Here is a 22542-nt window from a genome sequence, read left to right as displayed (position 1 = left end):
AGCGATGGAAAAGCAAACTGGTTCTCAGCTGGCTCGCAAGTTGAACGAGTTGTGAACCAGCAGCAGCACTGGCCCCGAACCAGCCCTGGAACTGATTTGGTGGAAAAGGGGTAATTAAAACAGGATGGGTGTTATAACTTATGCAACAGACATGTACATGCATGCATTTTCACTGATAAAACGTAAAAGGCTAATTAAATAATCAGATGAACTGAGACAATCACATTCTGAAGCAAATTAAATAATCTTACACCGCTAACTTAAACACACAATACAAGTTACATGAATTAATCTAAACGCAGGGAAACGACGAGTTGTTTTTTAACCCAAATGAGAGTCGGAGCTTACCCGTCTGCGTTCTCGCTTCTTGTGGCCGATTGTTTTGAAACAATCTGACTTTCAGTTGTTCGTTCAGTTTTCCGTTCATTCGCTTCTTCCATGTAAGGGCGAGATGGCAGCAATATCCAGTGGAGAAATCAGACGGCTGCTTCGCTCATTCTCCATTTTCTCCATACTGAGTACTCCGCCATTACTGCTCGGCTCAGGCAATTACTAAAACCCGGGACGGGACGATACGTCACGGGTTTTAGCAACAACCGGTGTAATCGAGTAATAATGCGTCCCGTTCCGTCCTGGGTTTTACCAACAACCCTCGGCTCACACTCTGGGAGAACTGGTGCAACTGAACTCACTTTCCTTTTCTTGTAGTTTCCTTTAATTGTTGGTGCTGCACCCTCTTTCAATACGGGCTTATAGCCAACATTCCTCAACAGATCAGAGGTCTCGTATGAAGGCCAATTTATGCTGACAACCCAGTCCTCGCAGATAGCGTCTGCGTAGCCCCCCCACCTTGGCAGACGCTCTGCGCGCACCTCCCAAAAATTGTGACCACCGCAGAAGCCTCGCAGACAAGAGGGCTCTGATTGGTCCACTCTACATCTGCTGTACACGCACTTCCGCTTCCCTGCTTTCCCGGTTTGGTTTGTTTTCACGACCGCCATTTTTAAAAACACGAGCGAAGATGGAGCAGCAGCGCTCGAAACTAACGGTGTCCCGACGTCCCGGGGACCATAAAAAATGTCATCGGGACACAAAATTATCATATCTGGGACAATCCCGGGACAATGGAAAAAAATAGATCTAGAAAAAAAGTTCTACATTAATATTATTTACAAAGCCGTAACACATACATAGACATTCACCTAATTTGTCAATTTTAATTTTAAAACGTTAACAGCGAAAAATACATAGTAGCTACACTTTCGATGCGCCTGCATCCGTAGGCTACAGAGCAGCGCATTCTGTTCTAGAATCTTCGGCCAGAGTCCGCATTATACGGACTTGGAATGGAATTGCTACCGCACACGCTGCGCCGACTCTTGCCAGAACAAAAATGCTGAAGTGGTTGAAGCGGACCGACCGCGGGGAAGAAACTGAAAGCCCAGACATAACGTCTCCGGGACCTTCAGGATCCAAAGTGTCCTCGCCTGGTCTGCAGGCAACGCTAGCAACTGAATGAACTGAATGAACACTGTTAGACACGTTATAAAATACAACAGGAATGATGTGGATGATATTGACAGAAGATACCGTTCAACAGAATAAGTGAGTTTTCTTGGTGTCTTTCTAGTTCAGAAAGTTTAGTCAGTCAGCAGCACAACTAGGCTCGGACCTGCCACTATGCTGATGTTGCTAACATTTGCACCCGGCAGCGAAAGTTCATAAAATGGATAACGGAAAGTTCATAAAAATGGATAACGGTAATGGATAACGGAAAGTTCATAAAAATGGATAACGGTAATGGATAACGGAAAGTTCATAAAAATGGATAACGGTAATGGATAACGGAAAGTTCATAAAAATGGATAACGGTAATGGTGAAAATGATAAGTTGGCCTTATAAGTGCCAACAGATATTCAAGGTATAAGTAGATGAAATGAACATAAAAGGGGTCTTATTTTCAACTAAAGTGTACTGCAGATGTAGGGAGTTGAAACATTTTCTGAATGAGCTAGTTGGCCCCTTTAAATAAACGGGTATCTATTCATACAGTGAGATCGCCAAAGTTTAATAAACTGAAAATGCAATAACTGTAATTTTGAAGTAGACGATGTATAGGACATGTGTCGCTTGTGTCTTGTGACTTATTGTAAAAATGATATAAAGGGTTCAAAATCGCATAGTTACAAATATAATAGTAACTTCATATGATAATATTAACCACTGGTTATTGCAGAGAGGAAAAAAATGGGGACACTATTGCTTCCATTCGGGACAATACAACACAGAATTCGGGACCACTGGGGGACACAAAGAAAAAAAGTTAATTTCGAGCCCTGTGGAGCAGCACGAAGAGCGGTTGATCGAGGAAGTACGTACATCTATACGACTCCAGTTCTAGTCATTATAAGTAACCGGAGGATAAACACTCCACTAACCACACCCACCAACTACTCCTAGCGACTTCGTGCCCCCTTGCGTTGTGGCGGTGAATAACATCGCGCACGCCTATTACTCCCCGCTCAACGATAAATTACAACTGTCTGCGAAAAGCTATCTGCGAAAGCCTTGTCGCAAGAGCATGCAGAGGCCTTACGTCTTCAGTAAAATGTGCAGAGCAGAGGAGAGACCACTTCGTAGGTGCCCAATGTGCCCGTGAACTTCTCGCAAAACGCATCCAAATCTTTGCAGTTTGAACATTCTTGGGTCATGAATGCAACGTAAATCCACCTTCTGTCATGCTGCTGCACCCGCCAGCAACACATCTACGTGGCATGGCGATAAATCAGCTCAGAATGGAGGATTGAAGTTGCAGCCAGCTCTGTGTTTTAGTCTAGCGGAAATGGTGATGAGACCGATAGACTTCCTGCTGTGACATCACAGATGTCAAGGTCATTCACTTGGTTCGCTACCGATGTAAATCACTTTAATCGTAAAAGTTACTATATTAGATTTATTGTTAACGCTTAAAACTATTCCTGTGCCATTCTTGAGGTCTCAGAAAGTGAGGCCATGGTTCTGCGTATTTCCTTTAAGCACAAACTGTGACTTTTAGCACTTGTGTGTCTATTAAAGTGGGCCGTGTATGCCCCCTAACGTCACTCATGGATGAACATTTTGCACTTGTTCCCTTTTTGAGGATCCCATAATAAATATAAATAAAATAAAGACTGGACTTCCAAACCAAATTTGTCTGTTTCCACCAAATTTCATGTGTCTGAGGATAATATTTTGGAAATCTGAAATCCTAAGCATGGTTTCCCAGGTGAGACAGTCCGACGGAAACGTATCCGAACCAACATGGAACCAAGTCAAAGAAGGAAACGCGCTTGGTGGCTCTACAGAAGTTATTGAGTTCTGAACACGAGCGTTAAGTCCCGTAATCAAGTGAAACTTGCACGGCGACGTTGCAACTAATCCCATCCGACCCGTATGTGTTCCAGGCTGCTGTCGTCTACTTCTTTGCGTCCTCTGTTTCTCATCAGCGCGTCCCTGCTCGCCTTCACCCTGTTGGACAGATGGAAGGACAAGCTGCCGCAGATCGCTGGTGAGTTTATTTTTAATTACCGATGCACTTTTGTTTTCAACAGCGCTCCTGGGGAAATAATCTTTTACATCTTCTTTGTTTGTTTGTTTGTTCTTCACACAGCGCTCCACGCAGAGGCCCCGGGGATAGAACGGTATGAACGGTTTATTATTAATCATAAAAATGATGTCGAGATCACAAGTCAGTACATCACGCCCTAAAACAATCTGTATCATTTACATCTGTTGTTTTGTGGAGCTTTGTTTTTGTTTGTTTGTATGACACCCTGATGACTGTGTGCTCAGGAAGGAAAAGATGTTAGTTTAACGTTAAAATCATAATTCCAGATTACGTTAAAATTGCGTCATGATTGATTTGGAAAAAAAAAATTCCCTTCTTAATTCAAGCCAATCAAGCTATGATTCTGAAATGATTGACAGCTGTGTTGCCGTTTTGAACGCTCCCCTTCTGGAAGCCCCGCCCACAAATTACAGTACAGTCCCGCAAGTCTTTGTTTTAGGTCCGCTGCTGTTGTGACGACACCAGATTTTTCGATATTTCTCAGCTCGGTCCGATTCAGCATCGTGTTAAAAATAAATATTTAGAAATTTTAACTCGGTCGACGCGTCCTCCTTGTTAATTTCTGACAGTAAGGTTGCTGTTTTCATCCTGGGTTATTGTGTAAAACTCCAAGCCACAGATCAGAGCCTCGGAGTGACTGTCGATGCTGGATATTTGTAGACTGGACTCTGATAACGCGGTGTTGCCTCTTCAAGGAAGTTTTGACTTCAGAATATAACAACTCCTTTCCTTATCAGAAGAAAAGGCACGTCAGAGTACATTTCTCCTTTCTGACTCCGGTTACAGTGTTTGCCTTTTGAGCTACACATTAACTACAAAGCTCTGCTGATGATGTATAAAGCGCCGAACGGTTTAGTCGTGCCGTATCTCGCTGACCTCCTGAAACGGTATCAAGCGCGTTCCCGAGCGCGTCCGTCACGCAGGGGCGCAGATACGTTTTTTGAACTGGGGGGGACAAAGCTGCCAGCAAACCAACCCCCCACCCCCAACATGTGTTGTGCGAGGAATACACTCTGATGCCCTCAGGGCGGCGACATTACTCAGCTAAGACAAAAAAACCATCATTCCTTCATCCCTGCAACCGTTAGCTTAGGCCTACTAATAAATAATGAAATTATGGCAGGGAACGCCTGATTAAACATTAAAACTGCCTTCTGAGCACTGTATCTACAGGCTACCACCGAAAGAAGGAGGCTACCAGAAAGGCTTCTCTACTTCGTACGATTTTACTTTCACTACGACATTACTTTGAACAGACTATCAAAAAATTGCAAGGTGATATGATAAAGTAAGGCACAGTTTACTTAGTTGTTGTTTTTTGAAAAAACGACGCAGTCGTTTTCTGCCTTTTCGGCTTGACATCCTTCATCATGCCGTGTTGGGGTCCTGAACTAGGAGCTGTCCCCGATATGCCTGCCAAACTTGTTGTGGGTAACCATAGCAACCAAGCTCGAGCTCGCAACCTGTGCAGTCTGCGCAGCTCAACCAACCGAATATCAGTCTTTGTTTTGTTTTGTGTGAGTTGTTGCAACTATGTATACACTGCTGTGCACCTCAATAAACCGAATGGTAATTAGTCTTTTGATTTTTCCGTGAGGTTTGCCTTATGCAAAGAAAGACAGCATAGACGTTTTTTCCTCCCTATAAGTGGGGGGGACCGAGCGAGGTGAATTTAAATCTGGGTGGGACGAATCCCACCCGTCCCACCCTCTATCTGCGCCCGTGCCGTCACGTTGTAGCATTTTAAAAAGGTATTGAAAGTTGGATCGATTTTCAGGACTGCAGTGTGGCAAACGTTTTAAAAATGAAAACGTGGTAAATAATTTGAAACTTAACAAGGTAAACATTTATAATTATAACTGTATGTTTATAACTCCCTCGAAGTATTTATTTATTTATTTTATTACTTTTTTTTTTTGGTAACACAGAGTTGATTTTAACTCGGTAAACGATACGAGATTGAATGTCATAACCCTTCTTAGACGTGAGAATATTTGAATTAAACACGACAAACATTTTTCATGTACATGATTAAATGATTTCAAAATTTGACGTGGTACGTGATCGATTAAATTGAAGTTTAACGTGGTAAAGAGTTTTGAATTATAACGTCCCGAACTTTCGACAGAGTTTAGGAGACGTCAACTTGGATTGAGTGACATTTAAAGGGGAACTGAAGGCAAATTTTTTTTTTTTTATCATCAAAATTCTATTTCTCTCATTTTATTAAATATCGGAATGCATTTCTGATCGCTGTTTTGTCGCTGCTATAGCGAGTTCTGAGTGTTTGAAATACGCTATGGAATAGATCAGTCCATATGTCAAAGCAGTGGCCGTAAACGAGATTCGTCGAGGCCCGTGCGAGACATCGTAGGACGGAAGTAAAACGTACAGCGGAAATCAAAGCGACCGACGTCAAAAGACGCGCGCGCCCTCTTTCGAATGCTGATGTGATCAAGCCGGAAGTTGTTTTTGATAGCAATCAGGAAAGTTTGGAAAAAGTAGGCAGTACTCGTCATTTAAACTCGTTTTTGTGCAATACTTCGTTTGGAAAACAGTTTTCAAAATGGCGGCGCTGACACGTCACGTTTCAAAGTCTCGCACAAGTCTGGTGAAGATCGTGCGGATAAGTGACGCCTGCCGTGGACCAAACGAACTAAATTCAACACGGCTAAAAACCGAATAGGCCGATAAGTATCATATTTAGTTGCCAATACAAGCCACGATATAAAGTTACTAAAACCGAAAACGTAATTGAATAACACGTTAATTAAGAAATAAAGCAAGTTTAAAAATGACTTCAGTTCTCCTACGAGTAAATTCAGGAGCAAGATCAGTGTAATTCTCCTATTTTATATTAAACTTTGGTCAAATATCTGTCGCGTTTTTTTTTTTTTTTTCCCTTGCGCAATACCAGAAAATTCAGTTGAAATTGAGCCATTTGAGGTGAATTGGTCCGCCTCTGAAAAATCTTGGCATTTGGATTTCCCGGCAAACGTTGATTTCCGTAACGTCGCGTGCGGGACGCCTCCTTCTGAATCCTACATCAGCGCTGGTTTGTTTATGAGAAAACGACCTGGTGGTTTTCTGCAAATTTCTTCAACGTTATGGCGTAATTGTTAAAATGGTTAACAGATGTATCGTAGGAGGGTGTAGCAACACCAATCTTGATGGGATTAGTACTCATCGTTTCCCAAAAGACCGGACAATGAGAGAGAAATGGGAGCGCTTGGTCTACACAGGCTGTGCACTGAAACCGTGCAAAGCTCGCGCAGCCTGCTGGCGCTTCCGCAGGGGACGTCACGAATCTGGCTCCAGACTCGCTTGGGGTTTTTCCAGACGCGTTTTGGTATTTTTTTTTTTTTTTTCTGCTGTAGACAGATGGCCTTGTGCAAAATTGGCCTTCTGGATGAGTGTGTAAAGGGACATATGGCCCTTTTCCACTACCCTTTTTCAGCTCACTTCAGCCCAACACGGCTCGCGTTTCGACTACCTCAGAGCAGCATGACTCGGCTCACTTCAGCCCTACTCAGCACCCAAAACTCGCACCGTTTTGCAGTGAGGCTGAAGTGAGCCCAACCGAGCCGAGTGGGGCTAGGGGCGTGAGGAGACACTCCCCTGCGCACTGATTGGTGAGGAGGAGTGTCCTCACATGCCCACACACGCCCCGTGAGCATGCTGGGATCTGTAAACCCGGAAGAAGAAGAATTATGAAGCCTTATGCGCCTCGCCTCATCTATACGCTCTTGCCAGTATCTGTTGGCGTTGTCGGTGACAACAAGCCACAGCACCAAGACCAGCAACACTAACGACTCCATGTTTATTGTTTACTATCTGGGTCGTGAGACTACCGCTTAAAAGATCACTGATGTCACTGTTTGCGCCGCCTAACGACATCACGTGACGTCCACCCACTTTCGCTAACTCCACCCAACGTGTCCACCCACTTCTAGCCAGCGCGGTTCAGCGCGGTTGTAGTCGAAATGCAACTCCAACAGCCCCACTCAGCTCGACTCAGCACGCCACGGCTCAGCCCGACTCAGCCGCGTTGGTAGTGGAAAAGCCCCAATACTTTCATGTAAAAAAAACAAACACGAAATTGTTCCAGAATATGCCCTTTAAACAAGCGAGTTTTTCTGGTTAAGTTCATACAGAAACTTAAAACTTTTTGAAATATTTGATTTCAGTGCTTGAACTTGTGCTTAATTGTAACTGAAATGCTGTAGAATGTTCGTTTTTAGAGATTAGGAGCCGATGCTTAGGCTCCATCTCGTGGCAGCTATCTGCCCTCTTCCGCATACACGAGGTCCGATTGGCTGCTGTTTTTGTGTGTCGCAGCGTCAGGGTTCTGCTTTGTGAGCTCTCAACAATTAAAACTGTAATGATTTTTTTGATTTGACAGCAAATTATACATCTCGATATGTAACTAATTTTTTTTTTTTAATGCTCCAAATGTTTGTATCCACGACTGGATTCTGGTTTAGACCCTAAATGGGCGTTGCCTAAACCAGAATGGTTCTAATGCTGTATAAATGGAAACGGTTTAAACCCCTGACCAGGCTGTTACTAAGGATGAACCAACAAGTGTCTGGTGAGAGTGTGTTTCTGTGTTGTAGTGATTCCCCCTCTGTCCTCCACAGAGAGAGCATGAGCGTCCGCCCGAGGCTGCTGAGCGTGGCCGAGCTGAGCCACCACCTCGCCGAGAGCTACTTGACCTGCAGCCTGTACATCCAGGAGATGCTTCAGTACAAACGCCAGAATCACGGCAAGGTGACGAAAATGGCATAAAACCGTGAGCTTGACTTTCAAGTGAATGTCTGTGTTGGTGAAAGGCCCGAAAGGGGATTATGTCATGGCAGTGTTCCGTCTGTCCGTCCCGGGAAGGGTGCTAGCATTTTGAAATCAACTCCTCTCACGGTTTTTGGAGGAATTTCACCAAACTTGACAGGATTCTTTGTTCTATGTCGGTAATACGTTTATTGTAATTCCCTTCAGTTCAATCACATTTTACTCTGGCCAAACTTTGACAATTTCATGAGGGTGTATAGCGCAGATACGGTTGCCAGCGGTGGATATTGTGCTCTCCAGGCACTCTTTTGGGGGGGGGGTCCATTTATTTTGGCAGCCTTTTCTGCCCATATATGGGCATTTAAACTAGAACCAAGGGCAAGACTTCCATAGATGGATAGGGAATGTGTGCCAAAATAAATCAATAAATGCAAATAAAAGCTCTGGAGAGACGAACCACCTGAGAGCGAGAGGGAGCTAAAACTTGCACACACTTGTATGACTTGCACAGCCATGCCACTTTAAAGAAGACTAACAATAACACCAAGTTACTTCATTATCAACTATTTATTGCTTTTTTCTTTTTCTCTTTCTTAACCTGCAAGGCAAGTTTATTTATATAGCACATTTCATACACAATGGCAGTTCAGTGTGCTTTACAGAAGTAAAAACAAAAACAGTAAACAATAGAGAAATAAAATTACATAAAATAATTTTATTTTTATTCTAAAACAATTAATTAAAAGAATTAAAAGAAAATAATAAGAATTAAACAATAGTAGAAATAAAATGAAGTAGAAGTTCAAATAGGAGGAGGAAAAAAAGAAACCAGCAGAATAGAATAAAGAATAAAATAGAATAAAGTTAAAATTAAAGTAAATTTAAAACATGCAAAGAAAGTGAAGATTATAAAAAATGTAAAGAAGACAAAATTATTTAACAGAAAGCATCTGAAAACAGCTTGGTCTTTAACCTAGATTTGAAGCTGCCAACAGCAGGAGCATTTTTGATGTCCTCTGGCAGTTGGTTCCATAGCTGTACTGCATAGTAGCTAAAAGCTGCTTCACCACACTTTGCTTTAACAACAGGTTTTACCAGTAAATTTTGCTGCTGCGATCTGGTAGATCTGATTGGGTTAGGCCGCTGCAACATATCAGAGAGGTAATTGGGCCCTGTACCATTTAGAGATTTGTACACCAGCAGCAATGCTTTAAAGTCAATTCTGTAGCTTACTGGAAGCCAGTGAAGGGACCTTAGAATTGGAGTAATGTGCTCTGTTCTTTCAAAGATGGAAATGTTTCATCTGCTGCATATAAAACTCCGTCCTAGTTGTGTGTGTGTGTGTGTGAGAGAGTGACTTCCGTGTCTTTCGTCCCCTCAGTTTTGTGTGATGACGTGCTCAGGATGCTTGCTGCTGGCCGTGGTTGGACACTACGTACCCGGGGTCATGATCTCCTACATTATTTGTAAGTGGACCTGCTTTATTTTTTATTTATTTTAATTTTTATTTCTGTTTAATTTGAGTGATTGTAGTGATACTGTTTTTTTTTTTTTTTTAAATCATTCACTGCATCTTAAACTGAAGATATACAGAATAAAGGAAAAAGATGTTTTTCGTTGCTCGCATTTTATAACACGACCATGAAGCCGTGAAATTTAGAAAATAGTCTTGTCAGATTTTGCTTCCTTGTAGAAATAAAGCTAAAATTAAAACTTTTTTTTTTTCCCCCCACTCTGGAAGTATTTTGAAAATTCCTAAAATACGTAGCAATATCAACAATGGGCTTAATAAGAAATGAGGTATTTTGACTCATGAATTTATTTATCTATTTATGCTTGCGTCAGTGATGCAGAAAGTAAAAATGAAATGTCGAATACATTTACATTATATTTGCATAACTGAAGAAAAATCTCCATCTGTATTACAGTACTGTTTTAGTTGTCTAATGTTGTTTATTTCAGGGGTGAGGGTTTCCCCCCTCCTCCCTCCAAATGACCTCAAAATATTCATTTTTGAATTTGATATTTATTATATTAGTATTTTTATAAAGTCTTAAATGAATTACCCATGTCTGGACAACTCAACAGGGCTCGACATTAACTTTTAAACCCACTTGCCCTGATGGGGAAAGTGGGGGTTAATTTCCACTTCCCTCCCAATATTATCACTTCTTGTTTTGCGAGCGCTGCTTTATTTTATTTTATTTTTTCAGAAAACCGTAGAATAGTTGTGAATTGCAACATAAAATGAAGGTCAGACATTGAGTTGAAGTTTGGTTATTGGTTCCTTTTTACTTGTAACGGACAATGACAGTTTAATCCAAAATAGTTTTTCCTGCCTTCGTCGATTTATTTCCATTTCACACGCATGCAGCTGTTGTCAAGTTCAGTGCGTTTGTGTAGAACTCTCTGACTGTCGGTTCATTACTCGATAATGTAGAAATCCTAAAATAGAAATCTATTGAGGTATTTCACCTGACGTCACGTGACACCCCGGTGTCCACCATTTTGGACGGCAAGCTAGCTAATGTCAACAACAGTAGCTGGTATGTTACTGTAGCAATATTTACGTTCAGTCATTTGGATGACTGTTAAAACCTTTCAGTCTCAAGTTTTTCCTTTACTGGATTTACTAGTTTACTGAGCTAGCGCACGCTGGCTCCCGGCTTGGCCGGCGAGCGCGCGCTGGCTCCCGGCTTGGCCGGCGAGCGCGCGCTGGCTCCCGGCTTGGCCGGCGAGCGCGCGCTGGCTCCCGGCTTGGCCGGCGAGCGCGCGCTGGCTCCCGGCTTGGCCGGCGAGCGCGCGCTGGCTCCCGGCTTGGCCGGCGAGCGCGCGCTGGCTCCCGGCTTGGCCGGCGAGCGCGCGCTGGCTCCCGGCTTGGCCGGCGAGCGCGCGCTGGCTCCCGGCTTGGCCGGCGAGCGCGCGCTGGCTCCCGGCTTGGCCGGCGAGCGCGCGCTGGCTCCCGGCTTGGCCGGCGAGCGCGCGCTGGCTCCCGGCTTGGCCGGCGAGCGCGCGCTGGCTCCCGGCTTGGCCGGCGAGCGCGCGCTGGCTCCCGGCTTGGCCGGCGAGCGCGCGCTGGCTCCCGGCTTGGCCGGCGAGCGCGCGCTGGCTCCCGGCTTGGCCGGCGAGCGCGCGCTGGCTCCCGGCTTGGCCGGCGAGCGCGCGCTGGCTCCCGGCTTGGCCGGCGAGCGCGCGCTGGCTCCCGGCTTGGCCGGCGAGCGCGCGCTGGCTCCCGGCTTGGCCGGCGAGCGCGCGCTGGCTCAGTAAACTAGTAAATCCAGTAAAGGAAAAACTTGAGACTGAAAGGTTTTAACAGTCATCCAAATGACTGAACGTAAATATTGCTACAGTAACATACTAGCTACGATGTTGTTGACATTAGCTAGTGCTAACAGCTAGCTGCTAGTGCACTGCTACAACTACACCGACCCTAATAATACAGTTCTTGGTCATTGCCTGGTAACAGCAAATTTATAACGGGCCATGTCTCAACAGACTAAGAAGTTATTTCAATGACATTTAATAACATTTTGTTTATCCTGAGGACCGAAAGTAAATGAAAATGTGAACAAACCTTAGCTGTAATAAGATGGCGACCACCGGCTCCAGGGACGACCCGCTGATGTAGGCATGTTACCCAGCCTGACACAAAATATTTGTAGGCATCCAAACTCTTATACGCTTTCAGATCAATACCTGTGCATGGCGATGGGTTTTTAACGACATAGGTATACAGATCATGTGGGCCGAGGTCAGGTAAAGACGAGGGCTTCGTGTACTTCCGTACGTCAGTGAACAATCCTGGTGGAAGCAGGTAAACGTCGTTCTCTAAGCCTGCTAACCTCAATTTTTGCAAATCCCTCTCCCTCTGCTCGCACTGTAAATGCCCTACGTCGCTGGATAGTGAAGGTGTTTTCTGCATCTCGCTCCTTTTTCTTTTGTTTTTCGTTTGTCGCCTTCCTCGCATTCAAACTGATTCGAGCCGTGCCGTCCAAAATGGCAGCATCACATGACTTGGTCACGTGAGTGAAATACCTCAATAACAAAGTTTGTATGAAGAAAACAATAGGGTGCCAAGACTTTTGAACAGTACTGTGTTTGAGAATATATATCCACTTCTAGGTTTTTATAAAAAAAAAAAAAAAAAAAAAGGCTGCTGCGTCATGACAGACAGGATAATGTTTGAGTTTAAAATTGTTTAGTGTGTAGGCTGTGGGTGTTTCATACAGACCTGGCAACCTGTAACTGAATCAGTGCAGCCAGTCTATCATGACGCAGCATGGGGATTATTATTATTTTTTTTTTAATTTAATTTTTTTTAATAAACCTAGAGGTGGATGATAAAAAAAGAGATATAAATATTTTGCACAGGACTGTGTTCCTCTGATAACAGAAACAAAGCTCCAGCTCTCTCTGCTCTTAATCTGTTCTGTTCTTTCAGGATTTATCGCGCATGTGGCTCCTTGTTGAGTTTTTTATGCCCGAGTTGTTTGAAACCAGTTTGGGTTTTCTGTGTCGAGTAAGGAAGCGGCTTCACCTGCAAGAAAATCAAACGCTTTCATGAAGGCGCTGCCTCGAATGCGAGCAGAAAAAAAATAAAACGAGGTTCTCAAGCAAACTCTTCCGTCCTCACTTCCAACTTTGTTTTTGTAAAATACATTTTAAATACAATCGTGAATTTCTCTGGAGTTTTCAGGCCGAGCTCCTCTCCTCGTATTCTTTAACCGCTCATTTCCTCGTTGTTCTTGAAGCATTCGCTTCTATTTTTGTTAACGTTTTTTTGATAGCGGGGAGACGGTAACGCCTTTTATCGATTTCTCTGTGTGAACAAGCAAAAACGGCGCAAAAATTAACCATGCTGAAGACAGATGAAGCCTTGCTTACATGAAAGACGGTGTCTGTCTGACCCCAGCTGTAATTATCACGTGATGTCATGCACATATATAAAGCAGTAAATGAAACTGAGACGTAAGGCCTCTGCATGCTCTTGCAACAAGGCTTTCGCAGATAGCTTTTCGCAGACAGTTGTAATTTATTGTTGAGCGGGGAGTAATAGGCGTGCGCGATGTTATTCACCGCCACAACGCAAGGGGGCGCGAAGTCGCGAAATCGCTAGGAGTAGTTGGTGGGTGTGGTTAGTGGAGTGTTTATCCTCCGGTTACTTATAATGACTAGAACTGGAGTCGTATAGATGTACGTACTTCCTCACTTCCGCGATCAACCGCTCTTCGTGCTGCTCCATCTTCGCTCGTGTTTTTAAAAACGGCGGTCGTGAAAACAAACCAAACCGGGAAAGTAGGGAAGCGGAAGTGCGTGTACAGCGGATGTAGAGTGGACCAATCGGAGCCCTCTTGTCTGCGAGGCTTCTGCGGTGGTCACAATTTTTGGGAGGTGCGCGCAGAGCGTCTGCGAAGGTGGGGGGCTACGCAGACGCTATCCGCAATTTATGCTGACTGTGTTGTCAGCATAAATTGGCCTTAAGAAAACAGCCAAGACATAATGGCGGATACGGAGTGAGGGAAGCTTTTAGGAACTGAAATAAAAGATTAACAAGCCTAATTTTTGTGGTGCTAGTTGGTAATATATGCTCATTCCAACTTGCCCAGTCAGGCGTGTCGGGGACATATCCCACTCGCCCAAGTGCATGTTTCACTTGTCCCAGGCAATCGGGCAGTCCTTAATGTCGAGCCCTGCTCAAATATTTTGTGATTGAAAGAAAAGTTATTTTTGCAGCGTGTAAATTGTACAAATTGTGCATGCTCGTATTTGTTTTTTTTAAAAAAAAAAAAAAAAGTGTTTTATTTCAAGTGAAACCCCTATCAGCTGAAACAAATTTTTTAATTTCCTTGTTAGTTTTTCTGCTTGTAAATGCCAGCGCTTAGCGTAGCTGTAGCGTTAACCTTTTTGACCCGGCGCTAAACTAAGTTTGCGCTTTCGAAGCTAAAGCCAGTTCACCGAAGGGAGGGAGAGACGTGGGATGTGAAGAGGTTTATCGAAGTGAAGTTTTCCCACACCTGTTTTGTGAGCCAAAAGAAAACGGGATCTGTGGCCTGTAAAACAAAATGGAGGAGCCACTTCTTAGTAATTAGCGTCACAAGACTTTCACCTTGCGGTTTCCTTGGTGTTGCTGAGTGCACATCTGGAAAAGGAATTAGCCGTCTCGTTCACCAGTGTATGCTAGGTTTGGTGTGGTTTTTTTTATTTTATTTTCTGTTTGGCAGTAGAGCTGAGCGATAATATCAATATTGTGATAAATTAAGTCGCAATACACTTTTCTGTGAGATTGCGATAGCTTTTTTTTTCTTAAATAGTACAAATGTTTTTTTTGTTTGTTTGATGATGCAATGTTTGTCATATTTATCACCGAGTTTCAGAACAACAAAGTATAAGGAAGATTTCAAGAGTGCTTTATCATTCCTGATGTCTGAAGGTTTATTTTTATAGCTTATAAATAACGATGCTTGATTTGACGTGTGATTAGTCAGAAATTCAATAATACCGTATTTTTTGGGCAATAAGGCGCACCGGATTATATGGCGCACTGTGAATTAACGTGTCTATGTTCACACATAAGGCGCATTAAGCAAAACAACACAGTCCGGTAAATCAAACTTTATTCCACTCAGTTGTAACAACAAATACCGGTGCAGAAAAATACACTCACTTATTAATTCATTCCTCTTCCAACCTGCTTGAAACCCGCTTCGTAAGCATGCCTCTTAACAGGTGCCATTTTGGGGGTCCTTTTACGTACACACACGTACTGTAAGGCAGATTCTACCATAACAGAGGCCAGTTAAGTCCCGTCTCCTTAAACTGCTGAATTGATTATTTTGATCATTCTATTAAGTTTTTCTAGTAGCATTTGGGGTCTTGGACATTCACAGTAAGTTTGAGGACAGTAGTCCTGGTAACTAATTAATAAAAGCCTGACATGACAGACATGCTCAACGACAATAGAAACACATCGGTTTCTATCATCAAAACCTGACCGACAAACTAACGTCTACCATCATATTCTGACAGACACTCATAGCAACAAAACGGTTTCTTACATTATTAATCTGACGAATTTAGTCATAATATTAAATACCTCATCACTAGAACCAAATAAAATAAAATATTGAAATAAAGAGAATTTATTTTCAAAATTGAAATATCAACAATAATTGTCAGAACAGTGACGATAGACGCGACTGTGTCTCTTTCGCGGGGAAATAACACATTGAAATGGCCTGTCGGCTGAAAGGGTCGCAAGCGGCTCTGATTTATCTCAACTTACGATAGTTTTCCTCCAGAAAAATTTAAATATGAACGCACAAATATATTCTCAATGTTTCTATCGTCAAAAATTTCTATTGTCAGGATAGCTGACTGAAAATCTGACCTTGATTTATTTGATGAAATCTAGCTGTCAGAACTCCGAGTCTTGCCCGGAAGTAAATGTCTGCTGTCACAGAAATCACGCGCAGTAGAATTTCCTCTTTGCGTCAGTCAACATGTGCGTGGCGAGGGCTTGGATTTTGCTATCGTCAGGTGCATTAGACTGACAGACTGACGATAGCATTTTTAAAAAATAACTGTGGGCTTCTCTCGTGAACGAAATAGTTTTTTCGCTGTTAATCTATTTCAACTCTATCTGTTGACACCCAAAAATGATAAAGCCTGCTTCCACACGATAACTACCAAAGATCCATAATGCAGAGATGCCTACTAGTACGGATTGGCCGTATTTTGTACGGAAAAGTTACGTAAATACGATGTTACGGCAAGCAGTGTTATTCTGTACGGAATTATTATAAAGTCTTAAAAAATTCCAGTGAGTTGTTTTTAAATGTCCAAGCGACTTTTTCAATCCATGCGTGATTCACGGCTAGGCTATTTATTTTTACGACAACCGCACAGGCTGTGCGTGACATGCGCAGATTCCGCACATTTGTTCGCGCTATTTTCGATACGGTAGAACGGATGTGCATTACACCCAGTCAAAAGGGTAATGGATACGCGCACTGCAAACTGTGTAGAACTGACATTAACATCACTCATGGTGGTCGCGATGACTGCACGCGGCATGTCAACTACAAAAAAAAAAAACATATGGAGTATGCTGAAATGGCGAGTCAGGCGGAAAGTAAATCTGGGGGTATCCAGCAGTTTTTTACGAAATCTGTGGATGAAAAGACACGGAACGTGACGCGCGCTGAAGCGGTGATGGTTGACCTGTGCTTGGAGTTGAACTTGCCAATTAGTGCCATGAAATGTGAGTTAAACTTGTTCAGTTTCTTTTTACATGTCTGATTTTTATTCACTGAAATATCAAACACTGGCTGGACTTCTTTAATTCAAAGTCTTTTCAGTGTTGCAAGTGCAAATGTACATGTAGTCTGATCAAAACCAGAATTTTATGATTAGTGTTGTTGGGATTGTGGCAAAACATTGATCATTCCACCGTTTTAAATACAATTATAAATGTCATTTTATTCAGTGTCTCTTCTGAAGCATTATGCTGAAGTATTTATATATTGGGACATTAAGATAACAATGTCGGACTCTCTTTGGCATGAAATAAGAACATTTTTTAAATGTTATTAGAATCCGTTAACAGGTAGAACATTTTGCCAGGCAATATAATATAATTATTTTGAGGAGTTACATTCAATACCAATGATTGGTAGTCAACCGTAATGTCTGCAAACAGGGAACACTGTTGTATTTATAAAAATGTGATATATTGTATGCTCTAGAAATTTGTTGAGTGGAAATTCAGTTGAGATGGCTGCTCGTGTTTTGTTTATTCAATTCACACAAAAGTTCTTTTTAATAATTTAAATGTTAAACATATTGGTATATACACCTCTTTATAATGGAAATGCGCATAAATTAATGTTACTGAAAGTCATTCCAAAATACTGAAAAATGTTTTCAAGAATACTGAAATTCAAAATTTGGGGTAGGCATCTCTGATAATGGCCGAGTCTATCGTCAGGTCATCTGACTGAAATTCACTGACGATAGCGAAAGGGATTTTTAAAATGGGAGTTACAGTGGGGAAAACGAAGTATTTGATCCCTTGCTGATTTTGTTGGTTTGGCTACTAATAAAGACTCGATCAGTCTGTAATATTAATGGTAGGTGTAGTCTAACATGCTGAGACAGAAGATCATGAAGAAATCGACTTTAAAGAATTTGTATTAATTTATTTGCATTTTATTGAGGAAAATAAGTATTTGAACCCTCTTGCCAAAAGGACTTAGTACTTTGTGGCAAACCCCTTATTAGCAAGCACAGAGGTCAGACGTTTTTTGTAGTTGATGACCAGGTTTCTGCACATTAGGAGGAATGTTGGTCCACTCTTCTTTGCAAATGACCTCTAAATCATCAAGATTCCGTGGCTGTCACTTGGCAACTCTGAGCTTCAGCTCTCTCCATAGATTTTCTATAGGATTCAGGTCCGGAGACTGGCTGGGCCACTCCATGACCTTGATACAGTATGTTTCTTCTTCAGCCATTCCTTGGTTGCCTTGGCTGTATGCTTTGGGTCATTATCCTGCTGGAAGACCCATCCACGACCCATTTTAAGCTTCCTGGCAGAGGGAAGGAGGTTTTCACTTAGGATTTTTACGGTACATGGCTCTGTCCATCCTCCCATTGATACGGTGAAGTAGCCCTGTGCAGAAAAACACCCCCAAAGCATAATGTTACCACCTCCATGCTTGACAGTGGGGATGGTGTTCTTGGGGTCATAAGCAGCATGTCTCTCCCTCCAGACACGACGGGTTGAATTGATGCCAAAGAGCTCAATTTTGGTCTCATTGACCATAAGACCTTCTCCCAGTCACTCTCCAAGTCATTCAGATGTTCACTGGCAAAGTTCAGGCGGGCCTGCACATGTGCTTTCTTAAGCAGGGGTACTTTGCGAGCACTGCAAGATGTTAGACCATTGCGGTGTAAAGTGTTACCAACTGTTTGCTTGGTGACTGTGATCCCAGCTGCTTTAAGATCATCCATTAACTCTGCCCGTGTTGTATTAGGTCTATTTCTCACCGTTCTCATGATCCTGGAAACCCCACGAGGTGAGATCTTGTTTGGAGCCCCAGACCTAGGTCGATTGATGATCATGTTGTGAGTCTTGTACTTGCGCACAATTGCACCAACAGTTGTCACCTTAACGCCCAGCTTCTTGCTAATGGTTTTGTAGCCCATACCGGTCTTGTGCAGGTCTACAATCTTCTCCCTTAAATCCACAGAAAGCTCTTTAGTCTTTCCCATGTTGGAGAGTTTGGAGTCTGACAAACTGATTGATTCTGTGGCCAGGTGGCTTTTATACAAGTCATTAGTGATATCAGGTGTCTTCAATTTAGGTGACAAGGTCATTTGGAGAGTCTAAGGCTACGTTCACACTGCAGGCTGAAGTGACTCAAATCCGATCTTTTCGCCCATATGTGACCTGTATCCGATCTTTTATTGACAATATGAACGACACAGATCCGATTTTTTTCAAATCCGACCCAGGCCGTTTGGATATGTGGTGAAATTCCGATTCCTATCCGATCTTTTCATATGCGACTTCAGTCTGAACCGCCAGGTCGCATTCATCCGACTTACACGTCATCAACAAGCCACAAACGTCACTATTCTGCGCTGAAGTAGGCGGCGGGTCTCTCAAAAAAAGTTACAACAACATGGCGCATGACATCAATGCGAGGGACGCTTCGGGCTGTGAAGGTTCTGAATCTTCTCAATGGAAGGACGCAGAGGTTAGGGAGCTGATTTCCATTTGGGGGGATGCAGCTATTCAAGCTAGATTGGATGGGTCATACCGCAACCGGGCGGTTTTACTTCCGTAAACACTGGCCATGCTCACTGCGTGTGACGTCGTCGTATCCTGCAATGCGCATGCGGAACACTTTTAGGTCGCTTTTCGTTCATACTGAGGATCACATACAAGTCGCATATATTTGTTAATGTGAACGACCTCACAAAAAAATCGGATTTCACAAAAAAATCGGAATTGAGCATTAAGCCTTGCAGTGTGAACGTAGCATAAGTTGTCTGTATTAACAAGAACTCTTGATGGTTACTAGGGGATCAAATACTTCTTTTTCTCAATAAAATACAAATAAATTAATATGGATATTTAAAAGTTATTTTCTGGATTTTCTTTGTGATATTCTGTCTCCACGTTAGAATACACCTACCATTAAAATTACAGACTGATCAAGTCTTTCTTAGTGGGTAAACCAACAAAATCAGCAAGGGATCAAATACTTGTTTTCCCCACTGTATGTCTGTCAGATATGTCAAAGAAATAGAACTTTATTCTTTAAAAATCTTTTATTGATATACTCGGTGTATTTTTAAATGACGTGCTGGTTTAGAAGACCAAATACCATATTTTCAATCTTGAAAATATTACCTCACTTAAAAAAGGACAAGAAAAATTTCTTATTTTGTGGGCAAGTGGTTAATGGATCCAGTTACGGTAGAATCTGCCGTAATATAATGTTGAAGCACAGTACGCATTACCTATAAAAAGTGGCGGGGGTAAGCGTACTAAATACTGTTCTCTGATTGGTTTATTGTTGTTAGCGTGTACTCCGGGCCCGGGCTGCCTTACATGAATGCACTTCTAGTTTAGACATTACAGTCAGGCAGTCTTGTAGACTGCTCAGGGGTCCTGTTACGGGGCCGATCAGGTAGTGACACAGCGTACCGTAATGCTCCGAATATCCATTGAGCAGAGCGGCTCTGTTGCTTACCAAAGTCGTACTCGCACATTTCGACAAATTTTTGAGCGCATTGTACCACATAAAATCGGTCAGTAAGCACAACAAGTAATCATACATAAGGCACGCTGGATTATAAGGCGCACTGTCAATTTTTGAGAAAATTTAAGGATTTTAAGTGCGCCTTATAGTCCCAAAAATACGGTAGTTTTAGTTAAACAGGGTTTGGGTGATGTAATCAGTGTTGGTGTTACAGTCTGCACTTGTGTCTGTGTGTGTGTGTAGTGTTGAGCGTCTTGCTCTGGCCTCTGGTTGTGTACCATGAACTGATCCAGAAGATGTACACGGGACTGGAGCCCATCCTGATGAAGCTGGACTACAGCATGAAGGGGGACACGCAGCACCGCAAACACGACAAGAGAAGTGAGCGCGCTCACCGCTGCACGAGTTCATTCTGAACATGCCGTCACACACTGCTGCAGAGCCTAATCTAGGGCGCGTAACACTCGATAATGCGCGTTTTTTATCTGTCTGTCGCACATCCACTTTTTGGGCGCGAGAGTGATATCGCGTATCTATTCATTTTGTCGGAATTTATAAGTAGAGAGCGTGTAGTCGCGTTTTACTGAATCTTGTGCGTATCAATTTGTCAGCACCTGCTAGCAAGCACTGCGGTAAATACAGCGTTGTTTACACACCAATCGGAAAATATCGGAAAGGACCGAAGTATTCCGAATGGTTTATTTAGCGGGTAAAACGGTTTTGTGAACTATTATATCATTGGTCACTGAACCGGAAGACAGTGTATCTCAACCAATCGTGTGAAGTGTTTTAAAAATACCCAAAAGCACATGGCATATCGTTCTGTCTCATCCAAACATAACATTCAGAGCCTCCAGGATTTCGCGATTTGCAACATCAACGCAAATTCAACTAATCCCCGCGAATTCAGGGCGGTGTTGCAATTCTATCCAATCACCGCAACTTTCCCGCAAATTTGACCAATCATTGGCGTTGTCTTGCGGTGACGTCGACAAACTACCTTCTGCCTTACTTCCGTGTATACGTTCAAGAGAAGCAGCATGTGCGCAGTGTTGCCAGATTGGGCGGTTTTAAGTGCATTTTGGCGGCTTTTGAACAGATTTAGGCTGGAAAACGTCAGCAGTATCTGGCAACATTGCATGATGTGCGAGTCAGTGTTTATATAGGCTTAAATTCTGTTACTGAAAGTGTGTTATGTTTACAGTGAAGGACTGTGTGCACTTTTTTTTTTTTTTTACTTAATACAAGAAATTAATGGATGCCAACATTTTTGCCAAAATGGTATTTTATTTTCCATTGTTTAGGCAGCTTCAGCATCATACTGTGAGATTCTGTTCAAATTGTTTTTTTTTTCTTCTATGAAGCCTGAGGCATTTATTTTATTAGTTTATAATTATTGTTTATTTTAGTCTTCAGGAGAGACTGCCTGCACACAGTACTAGTATTAATAGTTTTTTTCTTACATGAAAGCTGAGGCATTTATATTATATTTTAAGGTAACTTCATGTTGTGCTGTGAGGTTCTCTGCACTTTAACTTTTGAACCAACAGGTGCATTTGGATAAGTAAAGCCTATTTTTCTGCATTTTTGTAGTCCTGGTAATCTTACACATTCTACATGATTGCTAGGTTTATTTTTTTTTTGAGTAATTTGTTTAATTTTTCTTGTTGAAAGTTCAATTTAGTATTATGTTAATGATATTCTAAAAGTAAAGATTAATAAAACTGTTCTGTTTATAGATGTACTCTTGAAAAGATCTACCAATGTATTACTTATTTTTCTGTCCCCACTAACTGGAACAAATGAGGGATATTTTTACCCATGTTAATATTTTCTGTCCCCTGTTTCTACAACTAGTGAGGGATCCGTCCCCTATTTTCAAATTCCTAGATTAGGCTCTGCTGCTGTCGAGATGAATTTTCCAAACTCGGCACAGTCTCACTTTCTCCCTTCAGCTCGGGGAACGTCCACCCGAAACGCATTCATTCTGATTTATATCTGCCGCTAATTACGCCCAAGATGGCTGCCGCGCGCATCGTGATGTGCTCGTCCTCAGAAACGAATGCAACAGATCCATGTCGTGCAATACCGACGTAAATCCCAGAGGCAGCGCAGCACCTTGTGACTCTGTGCCTGCAACTGAATGAACAAGTCTCAAATCATATACTTATCTACGACTCTAAGTATTTAGCCTAACGGTTTTCCTTTTATACTTTTAATTAAAAATTTTAAAAACCTCTTATACCTGCTTTGGTTTCTAGTCTGTTGGATTTTCTCAACTAGTAAATATTTTGAATATCCAGCGAGGGATTTTGATTTCCGATCCAGCTCATGACGACAGCAGGAGGTTATTAAAGACAAACGGAGCTCGTCGGACC

The 22542-nt window shown here is 42.5% G+C and overlaps 1 protein-coding gene across 1 annotated transcript in view; it reads left to right on the top strand.

Moving 5' to 3' along the window:
• retreg2 (reticulophagy regulator family member 2) overlaps positions 1-22542 on the top strand; it is a 58061-nt gene that overhangs the window by 5535 nt on the left and 29984 nt on the right. Inside the window, exons 2-6 of the mRNA XM_060898485.1 lie at positions 3445-3548; positions 3651-3681; positions 8249-8378; positions 9778-9862; positions 20408-20545. Coding sequence (XP_060754468.1) covers positions 3445-3548; positions 3651-3681; positions 8249-8378; positions 9778-9862; positions 20408-20545 — 488 coding nt within the window. The remainder of the gene's footprint in view (positions 1-3444; positions 3549-3650; positions 3682-8248; positions 8379-9777; positions 9863-20407; positions 20546-22542) is intronic.

This window comes from Neoarius graeffei, chromosome 18 (genome assembly GCF_027579695.1).
Source record: "Neoarius graeffei isolate fNeoGra1 chromosome 18, fNeoGra1.pri, whole genome shotgun sequence".
In the NCBI taxonomy this organism is placed as follows: Eukaryota; Metazoa; Chordata; class Actinopteri; order Siluriformes; family Ariidae; genus Neoarius; species Neoarius graeffei.
This window is presented reverse-complemented; position numbering and strand designations above follow the sequence as displayed.